Source organism: Phaenicophaeus curvirostris, chromosome 21 (genome assembly GCF_032191515.1).
Source record: "Phaenicophaeus curvirostris isolate KB17595 chromosome 21, BPBGC_Pcur_1.0, whole genome shotgun sequence".
Lineage (NCBI taxonomy): Eukaryota > Metazoa > Chordata > Aves > Cuculiformes > Cuculidae > Phaenicophaeus > Phaenicophaeus curvirostris.
The window spans coordinates 485,927-497,447 of record NC_091412.1 but is presented as its reverse complement, the minus strand read 5'-3'; the positions used below and the strand labels follow the sequence as shown (position 1 = coordinate 497,447).

The window sequence follows — 11,521 nt, the reverse complement described above, 5'->3', positions numbered from 1 at the left end:
CGCAGCCGGGCCGGGGCGCTGCGGTGGGGCCGGGCCTGGCGCGGCGCCGGGTAGTGCGGCCGCATGAGGTTGATGCTGCTGTGCTGCACCTGGAGGGACGAACCTATGGGAGAGGACGAAGGTGCGTGACATCCCCCCCCCCCCGCCGCCGCCCCCGCCACCCCCCGGCTGACTCAGCGCTTCCGCCGGGCAGCCCCCTCCTGCGCCCCCCCCACCCCGGCACCTGAGCATCCCTCCTTGCGTCACCCCTGCTCGCTCGCCCCGCATCCCTCCTGCGCCTCCGCATCCACCCCTGCACCTTCAAACAGGCCTCATCGCCCCGCACACCCCCCTCGCTCCGCCCTTCCAGCCTGCACGCCCCTGTTCAGCCTGCATCTCCCCCTTGCGCTCTCCCTCCGGCCTGCATCACCCTCTGCAGTCCCCGCTGTGGCCCCTTCAGCCTGCATCCCCCTGCACCCCAAATCTCCCCCTGCATCCCCTGTCCAGACTGTATCCTTGTCTGCACCCTCCTTGCACCCCCTCATCTCCCTGTGCTCTCATCTTCCAGCCCGCATCCCCCCAGCACTCCCAAATCTCCCCCTTCAGCCCCTGCCCAGCCTGTGTCTCTCTCGACATTGCCCCCTGCACCCCTGTCCAGCCCACATCCTTGCCTGTACACTCCTTGCACCCCCACATCTCCCCCTGTACCACCCCTTCCAGCCTGCATCCTCCTTGCGTCCTCAAATCTCTCCCTGCTCCCCCTATCCAGCCTGCATCCCCGCTGCACCCTTACATCTCCCTTCTGTACCTCCCACATCTCCTCCTGCACCCCACATCCACCTGCTGCACCCCATCCCACCTGTACCCCCTGTGTGCCCCTCCCTGCACCCCCACAGCCCCCCCTCCCTCCCTGCCCCCTGATTCCCCCTAGTCCCTCCTGCCTCCATCCCTGCTCCCCCATCTCTACTGGGCCTCCCAGCCATTCTGCACCCCTGCATCCCCATCATATCTGTTCACCTCTACACCTATCATTTTACCACTCCTGCACCCCTGTATCCTTCCTGCACTCCCTGTGTGCCCTTGCACCTCCTGCCATCCTGCACTGCCCCATCCAGCACCCATCCTGCACCTCTCCATGTCCCCACAATACTCTGCATCCCCCAAGCACCCATCCTGCTCCCCTCGGTATCCTCCAGTCATCCTGAATCCCCCAGCACCCATCCTACACACCTCCACGTCCCCCCTGCAACCATCCTGCACTCCTCCAAGGCTCCCCATGCCCTTTATGTGCCACTGGTTCCCTCCTTTACACCTCTTCCATCCTGCACCCCTTTAGCTCCCCCTACGCCCATGCTGAACCCCCTCACACAGCCATCCTCCCTGCGTTACTCATGCACTCTCTGCTCTCATCCTGCACCCCTTCACCCCCTTGCACCCTCTGCCCCTATCCTGCACCCCTATATCCCTTCCTTTATCCCCATCCTGCACTCTCTGCCCTCATCCTGCACCCCCCGCATCTCTTCCTGCCTCCGTCACCCCCCCCATACTGGGTGCCCCTTAACCTACCCCTTCCTGCCCCCCTCCTGCCCCTGTGCATCCCCATCCCTGTCCCCACAGCCTGTCCCTCTGCTCAGCTCCCTGCTGTGTCCCCATCACTCCTGCACCCCTCACCTGCCCTATCCCCTGCACTGGCCGTGCCCTGCACCCCTTCCAGCACCCCCTGGGCCACCCTGCGTCCCCAGCACTGTCCCCTGCCCCACTGTCCCTGTTTCCCCCCCCTCCCCCCCTCAGTGGCTGCAGGGACAGGGGCTGTGGGGGGACCCTGGTGCTGAGCCCCTGCCCTGGCCCCAGTGCTGCAACCTTGTCTCCATTACAGGCTTCATGGGCTGGGGGCTTCATCCTCCAGGAAAAGGAATGAATGTGGGGGGCTGCACCCCTAAATCTCCCCCTGCACCCCCAAATCTCTCCCTGTACCCCTTTCCAGCCTGAACTCCCCGCATCCCCAAATCTCCCTTGCAAACCCTTTCTAGCCTGTGAACTCTGCACCCACAAATCTCTCCTGCACCCCCCTTCCAGCCTGCATCCCCTGCACCCCCAAATCTCCCCTGCACCTCCCTTCCAGCCTGTGCTCCCAAACCTTCACCTGTGCCTCCTGTGCCCTGGGGCGATGAGTGTGGCGGCCGGATCTCTGCCTCGAGTGTGGGGGGCTGACCGCTGGGGGCTGCGCCTGGGCACTGCTGGGGATCCTGGGGACAGCGAGCAGGGTGACAGTCCTGTCCCTTTGTGTACCCCCACAGGGAGCGACCTGCCGGTGTGTGCAAGCTGCGGGCAGGGCATCTATGATGGGCGATACCTGCAGGCACTGAACGCTGACTGGCACACTGACTGCTTCAGGTACGACCTGGGGACAACAGGGACAGGGACACAAGGACAGGGACAGCAGAACCCCTGCTCCATCTGTGGCTGGGACCTACGTGAGGCCCTCACATCAGTGTGTGGATCGAGCTGGTGCTGCTGGCACTGGGGCAGTGGGGGCAGAAAGAATCATAGAATCATAGAACCACCAGGTTGGAAGAGACCCACCGGATCATCGAGTCCAACCATTCCTATCAAACACTAAACCATGCCCCTTAGCACCTCGTCCACCTGTGCCTTAAACACCTCCAGGGAAGGTGACTCAACCACCTCCCTGGGCAGCCTCTGCCAGGGACCAATGACCCTTTCTGTGAAGAATTTTTTCCTAATGTCCAGCCTAAATCTCCCCTGGCAGAGCTTGAGGCCATTCCCTCTGTCACTTGGGAGAAGAGGTCAGCACCCTCCTCTCTGCAACCTCCTTTCAGGTAGTTGTAGAGAGCAATGAGGTCTCCCCTCAGCCTCTTCTTCTCCAGGCTAAACACCCCCAGCTCTCTCAGCCGCTCCTCATAAAGGTGGCCTTCATGTACCCCCCACGGTGTCCCCTCCTGCTGCCTGGCCCCTGCTGTCCCCATGTTCCTTCATGCTGTCCCCTCCTGCCAGCTGTCTCCTTGGTCCCTGTGCTGTCCCCTCCCGCTGCCTGCCCTCCTGCACTGTCCCCACCATGACCCTCCTGCCACCTGCCCTCCACTGTCCCCCCTGTGCTCTATCCCTCATGTCCCCTCCTGTCCTCCCGCCGCCTCCGTGTCCCCCGTGACAGGCGCACGGGGCTGATATCACCCGCCCCCTCCCTCCCCACTTCCTCTTTCGCTGGAGACCTCCCAGAAGCTGAGACCCAGGAGGAGGAGGAAGGTGCTGGGCCAGGGGATGCAGAGGTGGCCGGGGGGGGGTATTGGTGAGCTGGGGGTGCTGAGCTCAGCGGGGTGGGCCCCCAGCCCAGACACGATGCTGGCAGCAGTGCTGAGCAAGAACCGTCTCCTGAGCACCGGAGCCAAGTGAGTAGCGGGGGGGCTGCAACTTCTGCCTTCCCCCGTCCCCCTGCACCTCCCTGGCCCTTGCACCCCCCATCCCTGTACCCCTCATCTCTGCACTCCCTGACCACAGGCTTCTCTACCTATGCCCTGCCAGGTCCCCCAAACCTCAGCTCCCCTGCTGCCCTATGCTGTAAGCTGTGGAGGCACCACAGCTGAGCTCCGCTTTGACCACCACATCCCCTGCTTTGGCCACCATGTCCCCTCTGCTGACCACTGTGTGTCCCCCATTCATCCCCAATAGCCACTGTGTCCCAACTCACCCCGTGGGTCCATCCTTCCCTGCACTTTCAGGCTGTGGAGCCCTCGCATGGTCATGTGGTGGGAAATTCCGTGCCATGACTTCATGGGGTCGGTGCAGAAGGGGGACTGCAGTGATGACTGTGCCCTCCACAGTGCCTGCAGGCCCCCCATGGCACTCCCTAACCCCTACAGAGCCCCCCATCCTGTATCCCCAACCCCTATAGGACTCCCCTGTTTCCACCCCCTGCACCCTCCAACCCCTATAAGACCCCCACTCCCAACCCCCTACCCCTATAGGACCCCTGTGCTTCCACCCCCTTCACCCTGTAACTCCCTACAGCACCCTGCAACCCCTTAGGACCTCCACTCACACCCCACTCTTCACCCCCCACACCCTCAGCGCCATCTGCCCCTGTCTATGCACCACAAATCCACAGCCTCCTTGGCCCCCGGCCTGCATCACCTGGCGTTTGACACCCCCAACTGGCTCTGGATGTGCATGGCCAGGGGGCAACATCCCTCTGTGACCAGGCTGGCATGTCCCTCTATGTGTCCATGACCACACTGGTACATCCCTCTGTCCATGATTAGGGTGGTATGTGTGTGACCAGGCTGGTAACATCCCTCTAGGTGTCCATGGCCACGCTGGTACATCAGTCTGTCCATAACCATGCTGGCACCTTCCTCTGTGTGTCTGTGACCAGGATGGCACATCCCTCTGTCCATCATCAAGGTGGCATGTCCCTCTGTGTGTCCGTGACCAGGATGGCACATGTGTGACCAAGGTAGCATGTCCCTCTGTCCATGAGCAGAGTGGCACATCTCTCCGTGTGTCCATGACCAGCCTGGCACATCCATGTAGGGATCACCCTCTTCCTGTCCCTGCCTCCTGTCCCTTATCCTGTCCATCCTGGTGTCCCCACATGCACCTGCACTGCCAGTCTGTGCTGGCACGCCTGGCGATGGTGACACGTGTATGTGGTGGCCGTGCAGCTGGGGAGAACCAGTGGCAGAAGCGAGCACAGGCAGCAGAGGATAGCACGGCACCAGCTGCCCCTGGGGGTGCCAAGGGGACGTGGTGAAAAGGGGACAGGGTGACGAGGGGACAGGGTGACGAGGGGATAGAGTGACAAGGATGCCTGTTTCTGGATGCAGGTGCTGCGAGTGCGGGGCATCCCTGTCGCACCAGTACTATGAGCGGGATGGGCGCCTGTTCTGCCGGCACGATTACTGGGCACGTTTCGGCGAGCTCTGCCACGGCTGTGCCGAGCGCATCACCACAGGGCTCGTCATGGTGAGTGCAGGGACGGGAACCACAGCAGGCGAGGGGGTTGGGTTTCAGGGCTGGCTGAGGGCTCCTCTGGTTTTGAGGAGTGACAAGGGACAGGGGCTGAGGGAGGCTCAGGGTGGTAGGGGAATGTCCCTCTGCTCTCCCCAGCCTGGTGGCATGGCTGTGCCCCCTGCACCATGGCTAAGCCTGCCCTTCCATTGGCCGTGGTGCCCCATGCTTGGTGGCCTCATGGGTACTCCTGGCACCACCCAAGCCCTGATGCCCATGCTTGGTGCTCCCATGGGTGCTCCTAGCACCACCTGAAACCTGGATCCCACACGCACTGCCCCTGAGTCCTCAGGGCTGATGGCATCTTCCTGCAGGTGGCTGGGGAGCACAAGTACCACCCTGAGTGCTTCAGCTGCCTCAACTGCGGTGCGTTCATCGGGGACGGGGACACCTACGCACTGGTGGAGCGCTCCAAGCTCTACTGGTAGGTGCCAGCCTTGAGGGTGGTGGTGGGGATGCGGCCCCTGGCAGCACCACCCACACACCGCTCTGGTTGCGCAGCGGGCACTGTTATTACCAGATGGTGGTGACCCCAGTCATTGAGCAGATCCTCCCAGAGTCGCCAGCTCCCCGCATCCCACACACCGTCACCCTCGTCTCCATCCCTGCCTGCTCTGATGGCAAACGTGGCTTCTCCGTCTCCATTGACCCAGGCTGCGGCACCGAGCACCCCCGCACTGTCCGTGTCCGAGAGTGAGTCTGTGTCCCCTCCCCAGGGCCGGGAACATCCCTGCACCCCATCTGCTGGTTGCACCCACCCCACTGAGCTGGTTTGGTGTGGGAAGGTGTGAGATGAAGCTGCGGTGTCCTCATCAGCTGTTGGTGGCCAGTGGGGACCATGGTGGCATGTCCCCAGCTGCTGGGGTGGCTTGTGGGAGCTGTCTTGGTGTGTCTCTGGCCATCAGGGTGTGGCTTAGGGGTGACACATTGGCATCACCCCATCTGCCAGGGAGGGCTGTGAGTCCCAGGCTTTTTCCTGTGTGGAGTGACTCGTGGGCACCGTCACAGTGTGTCTGCAACATGTGGGGTGACCTGTGGATGCTGTGACCGTGTTCCCTGGAGGGCCGACTCATGGGTACCGTGACAGCGCATCCCCATCAGACAAGAGTAGCTTGTGGGCAGCGTTCCCGTGTCACCACCTTGCAGGGGACCCGTGGCAGCGTTTGTGTGTCCCCATCTCACAGGGGGCCTGTGTCCCCGCCTGGCAGAGGTGACTCGTTGGTGCCATGAAAGCGTGTCCCCATCTCTCTGAGTGACTCACAGGGGCACGACACCCTGTCCCCATTGAGGGTGGCTCATGGGCAGTATCCCAGCACCTCCCCTCTGTGACGGTGTCTGGGTGGTGGGGCTGAGCCCTGCTCTGCCCTGCAGGGTGGACCCGGACTGCATCAGCCCTGACATGAAGAACTCTATCCATGTTGGTGACCGCATCCTGGAGATCAATGGGACACCCATCGGTCATGTGCCACTGGATGAGGTACGCTGCGCCCGGGGTGTCCCCTGTTCCATCCTTGTGCCCCCAAACCCACCCTTCATCCTTTTCCTCCCTCCAGATTGACCTGCTGATCCAGGAGACCAGCCGCCTGCTCCAGCTGACCATCGAGCACGACCCCCATGAGCCCCTTGCCGTAGAGTCGGGCCCTGCGTGCAGCCCCCTGCCCACCCTGTGCAGCCCGTTACACTCCCCTGAACCCAGCGCCATGCGCCAGCGTGCTGTCACGTAAGGCCACCAGCGTGCACCCCACTCTGCTTGGTATCCTTCCTTGGGTTGACCTTCTTGTCCATCCCTCCCACAGGAGGAGCTGCAGCACGGACAAATCCCCGGGCTCTGGTTCCATGGGCTCACCTGCATCCCTGCGCAAGGACATTGGGCGCTCTGAGTCACTGCGTGTCGTCTCCCGTGCCCATCGCATCTTCCGCCCCTCTGACCTGATTCACGGCGAGGTGCTGGGCAAGGGCTGCTTTGGCCAGGCCATCAAGGTGGAGTTGGGGGGCCACCAGTGGCACAGGCAGGAGGGTCTCAGCTTCCCGGGATGGAGGAAGCGGGGGACATTGTCATTGTCCCCACTGGGGTGGGAGCAGGGAGTTGGTGGCTCAGCCCCTGTCCTCTCTGCCAGGTAACACATCGGGAGACAGGTGAGGTGATGGTGATGAAGGAGCTGATCCGCTTTGATGAGGAGACGCAGAGGACCTTCCTCAAAGAGGTGAGCGTCCCCTTTATTTAATCCCCCTGGTTTGGGATGGGGCTGCCCCATCCTGTCCCTGACCCTGACATGGAGTGCTGGGCATTGTGGGGTGGCCAGGCATCCCTGCCTCTTTGATGGGGGACACTTGTGGGCCTGTCTAGGTGGGTGCTGAGTGACTTCGGGTGTCATGGGCATTGGGGGATCCCACAGGTGAAGGTGATGCGCTGTCTGGAGCATCCCAATGTGCTCAAGTTCATCGGGGTGCTCTATAAGGAAAAGAGGCTCAACTTCATCACAGAGTACATCAAGGGGGGCACCTTGAGAGGCCTCATCAAGAGCATGGTGAGCGCTGAGGGGAAAGGTGGGCCCCTCACCAACTCACAGCCACGGTGGGGGTGGGTGACTCCTCTCTCCTCCTGTCTGGCAAATCCCCCCTTCTGCCCTCAGGACAGCCACTACCCCTGGAGCCAGCGGGTCAGCTTCGCCAAGGACATTGCTGCTGGCATGGTGGGTGCTGCTGAGGGGTGGATGGGTGGGATGGGTGCTGGTGGGTGGGGGACTGCAGGGTGAAGGTGCCTCCTGTTCAATCCATCCCTCCCACAGGCCTACCTCCACTCCATGAACATCATCCACCGTGACCTCAACTCTCACAACTGCCTGGTGCGGGAGGTGAGTCCCACCTTCGTGGTGTCCCTCAGGCTGGGTGGGGACCATGGACCCCGTGTGGCTCCTCCTGTGTCTCATTCCTCTCCATCCCCTCAGAACAACAGCGTGGTGGTGGCTGATTTTGGGCTGGCACGGCTGATGGTGGATGAGAAGAACCAGCCCGAACATCTCAGGAACCTGAAGAAACCAGACCGCAAAAAGCGGTACACAGTGGTGGGGAACCCATACTGGATGGCCCCTGAGATGATCAATGGTGAGCCTGGCTGCAGTGCCAGGAGTGGGGACATGGCCAGCCAGGGCCCTATCCCCAAGCAGGGGGACTTGATGGAGCAGGGACTGGGTGTGCAACATCACCCATCTCCGGGGAGACCTTATAGGGGCCTCCTAGTACCTGAAAGGGGCTACAAGAAAGCTGGGGAGGGACTTTTTACAAGGGAGTGATTGGCTTTAAATTAGCTTTAAATGGCTTTAAAGTGGGTGGCTTTAAATTGGAAAGGACAAGATTTAGACTAGACATAAGGAAGAAATTCTTCGCAATGTGGGTGGGGAGGCCCTGGCCCAGCTTGCCAAGAAAAGTGGTGGCTGCCCCATCCCTGGAGCTGTTCAAGGCCAGGTTGGATGGGACTTTGAGCAACCTCATCCACTGGGAAGTGTCCTTGCCCATGGTAGAGAGTTGGAACTGGATGGGCTTTAAGGTCCTTTCCAACCCAAACTGTTCCATGATTCTATGATCTCTCCTCACAGGGAGGAGCTATGATGAGAAGGTGGACATCTTCTCCTTTGGCATTGTCTTATGTGAGGCAAGTACTTTTGGGGCTTGGGAGTCTTCCCATTTGAGTTGGGATCTTCCCGTTGGGTTGAGGTGTCCCCTTGGAGCTGAGGTCTTCTTGGGGTTTTCAGCCCTCTCGGGGCTGAACCTTCTCCTTCCACTGCTCTCATCCAGATCATTGGCCGGGTCAGTGCTGACCCTGACTACCTGCCCCGCACTGCCGATTTTGGCCTCAACATCAGGGGCTTCCTGGAGCGCTACTGCCCCCCTTCCTGCCCCCCTAGCTTCTTCCCCATTGCCGCCTGCTGCTGCGACCTGGATCCTGAGAAGCGGTGAGCAGTTGGGACCCCACCCTGGGGCACCACTGGGGCTGGGGTGGGAGGCTGCTATGGGGTAGGGGAGACTCAGGATGAGCAGAGCTGCCACGTGTGTCCCCCCTCTTGCTCAGGCCGTCCTTCAGCAAGCTGGAGCAGTGGCTGGAAACCCTCCGCATGCACCTGGAGATCCACCTGCCGCTCAGCTCCCAGCTGGAGCAGCTGGACCAAGCCTTCAGGGAGATGCACCGGTGGGGCGAGGGTGGGCTGCCTGCGCCCCCCCGATAGAGACCTCCACCCTGCACCCTCTCTGAAGCTGTGGAAGAAGGAGCTGCACCCGCCGCTAGCATCTCCTCCAACTGCCACCTCCCCCGGGGCTGGATCCCGGGACTCTGCGGACACACCCCATGCTGTCTCCTCCACCCTGGTCCTGGGAGCCGGCTCTCCCGGGGCTTCATCCTCCCCACACCGTAGCTGTCACCCACTGGACGAACCTGGCTGGCTGCCCCACGGGGATGATCCCCGTGTCATTCTCCCCCTGCCCCCCCATCCACTCTGGCTCGCTTCACCTTTGCACACCCGGGGGCTGCCTGGCTCCCACACCAGCCCCGTGGGTTTCCCTGTCCAGAGCCGCAGCCTCACGGCAGTGCCTTGGCTTTCTGTGAACTTGCACTGCACCACAGCGAGGACACCTGGGATTTCGGGGACCCGCAGCCCCACCAGGGGAGAGCAGGTCCTGGAGCAGCCTTGTAGCAATGGCCTCGGCTGGCCCCTCTCACGCTGCTTCTGCCACACCCCACACTTGGGGGGCTGCTGGAACCCCTAGCTGAGTGCAGGATCCATGAGGGTCACCTCCAGGATGTGGGGACGGGCACATGGTGGTCCATGCTGTCCCCACATCCCTGCTGCGTGTGCTCAACTGTGACCATGCATCAAGAGGGATGTGAGGATGCAGCTGGTCCAGAGGAATGTGGCTGATCCAGAGGGATGCAAGGATGCAGCTGGTCCTGAGAGGTGCAGGGATGCAGCTGATCCTGAGGGATGCAGGGATGAAACTCGTCTCAGTCCCCTTGACCTGGGGTGGGTGCAGGGGGACCGCACTGCACGGTGCTTTTCATGCTCTTTATTCAGGTTCATTTTTCTGTAAGATATTTAAAGAGAAGAGTTTGTATTATTTTTTCATACAATGTAGCGTTTGCCATTTGTCACTGCCTCGGTTCTGCTTTCCCAAAGGGATGAAACTGTGAAGCCTCGCCACGCACTTTTGCCCAGGAAGTCCAAGGCGACATCCTCTCCGGAGGCGGGAAGGGAGCTCAAACTGTGATGTACCCCAAGCCGTGAGTCAATAAATCCTTCCCTGCTCGCTGCCCAGCCTGCTTGGCAATCACTCACCTCCTGCGGGGGGCTGGGAGCTCAGAGGGAATCTGAGGCACAAGGGGCTGGATGCTCTGCTCAGGGCAGCGTGGTGGCACTGGGACCAGTGGCATCTCCAGTGCTGTTGTGCCCTTTGGTGCTGTTCCCACCTCATCATGGGTTCCCCCTTAGCCCTGAGGTTGATGTTACCCCTGTCAGCATTACTCCAGGTCCCGTGTCCCCTCCTCACTCGGCTGTCCCCATTGTCACCTCATGTGATGGCAGAGCCCACAGTGGTGACAGGCAGGGGCTTTGCCAAGGATGTAAAACAAGCCCCAAGGGACAAAGAGGTGGCCTGTGCCCCACACAGTGGTGGCCCACGGCTGTCCCATGCTCTCTCTGGCCTCATCACCTTCCTAATACAAACTAATGTCCCCAATGTGGTGTTTCTCTGTGCCTGGGGGCTGGAGAAAACCTGGCCCTCAGGGGCTTATGGAGGGGTGACAGGGAAGGTACAGGGTGTTCCTGGGGATGCCCCTGTTGGAAAAAATCTCATGTTTTATTGCTCAGCACAGGGAGGACCAGGGGTTGGGGCGGTCACAGTGGCTCTGTCCCCTCCTGGGGCGACTCTTATCTGAATTCATGTCCCCCAGTGGAGGGACAACCGTGGCACACCCCCTCCCGACAGTCACAGTGCCCTTGGTGACATGGTTCTTTGCTCCAGGTGACAACCGTGCTCCCCAGGACATGGGGGTGGTAAGGGACCTGAAGCAGCTGCCACCCTGGGGAAGCACCATGGCCTCCACACCTGAGCAGAACTGGAGCCTGGGGCACCCCCAGCCTGGCAGCAGGAGCCCCCTCAGCCCCTCGGGACCACTCACCCCCCTGCATGGGGCTGCAGAGCGGGGGACTCCTGGAGCAGCCAGTGCCACCGAGCCGCTGGGTGGTGGCCCTGCAGGGGACCCTAGGTGCTGGGCAGGGGGAGCGCTGGGCAATAGCCAGCAGCCTGCCAAGGCACAGCCCAAGCGGTGGCTGCTCTGGCACCTGTGTGACCAGCAACTTGTCCCAGCCCCAGCCACCATCCAGGAGTCCTGGTGGCCCCACAGTGGTGGCCCTAGCACAGCCCTGGTGGCCCCACACTGTGACCATCCCCACCCAAGCTCCCCCACTGCCTCCAGTGGGTGCAGCACCCCGTGCTGAAATCTGGCTACTGGCGTGTTCACTACCCT

The 11,521-nt window shown here is 61.7% G+C and overlaps 1 protein-coding gene across 4 annotated transcripts; it reads left to right on the top strand.

The window, feature by feature from the left end:
• Positions 1 to 10,313, top strand: LIMK1 (LIM domain kinase 1). Of its 4 annotated transcripts, XM_069874025.1 has the most exons (17): positions 1 to 121; positions 2,277 to 2,373; positions 4,821 to 4,959; positions 5,319 to 5,428; positions 5,506 to 5,697; positions 6,376 to 6,481; positions 6,558 to 6,724; positions 6,801 to 6,984; positions 7,122 to 7,208; positions 7,401 to 7,532; positions 7,638 to 7,697; positions 7,794 to 7,859; positions 7,953 to 8,109; positions 8,601 to 8,656; positions 8,800 to 8,957; positions 9,074 to 9,201; positions 10,173 to 10,313. In XM_069874025.1, the coding sequence occupies exons 1-17, from the start codon at positions 64 to 66 to the stop codon at positions 10,184 to 10,186; spliced, it is 1,911 nt and encodes a 636-aa protein (XP_069730126.1). In that variant the 5' UTR covers positions 1 to 63; the 3' UTR covers positions 10,187 to 10,313. The 4 variants fall into 4 exon arrangements, with proteins under 4 accessions (XP_069730126.1, XP_069730128.1, XP_069730124.1 ...); XM_069874027.1 differs by lacking the exon at positions 9,074 to 9,201; XM_069874023.1 differs by having other exon boundaries at positions 9,074 to 10,313.
• The last annotated feature ends 1,208 nt before the right edge of the window (positions 10,314 to 11,521 follow it).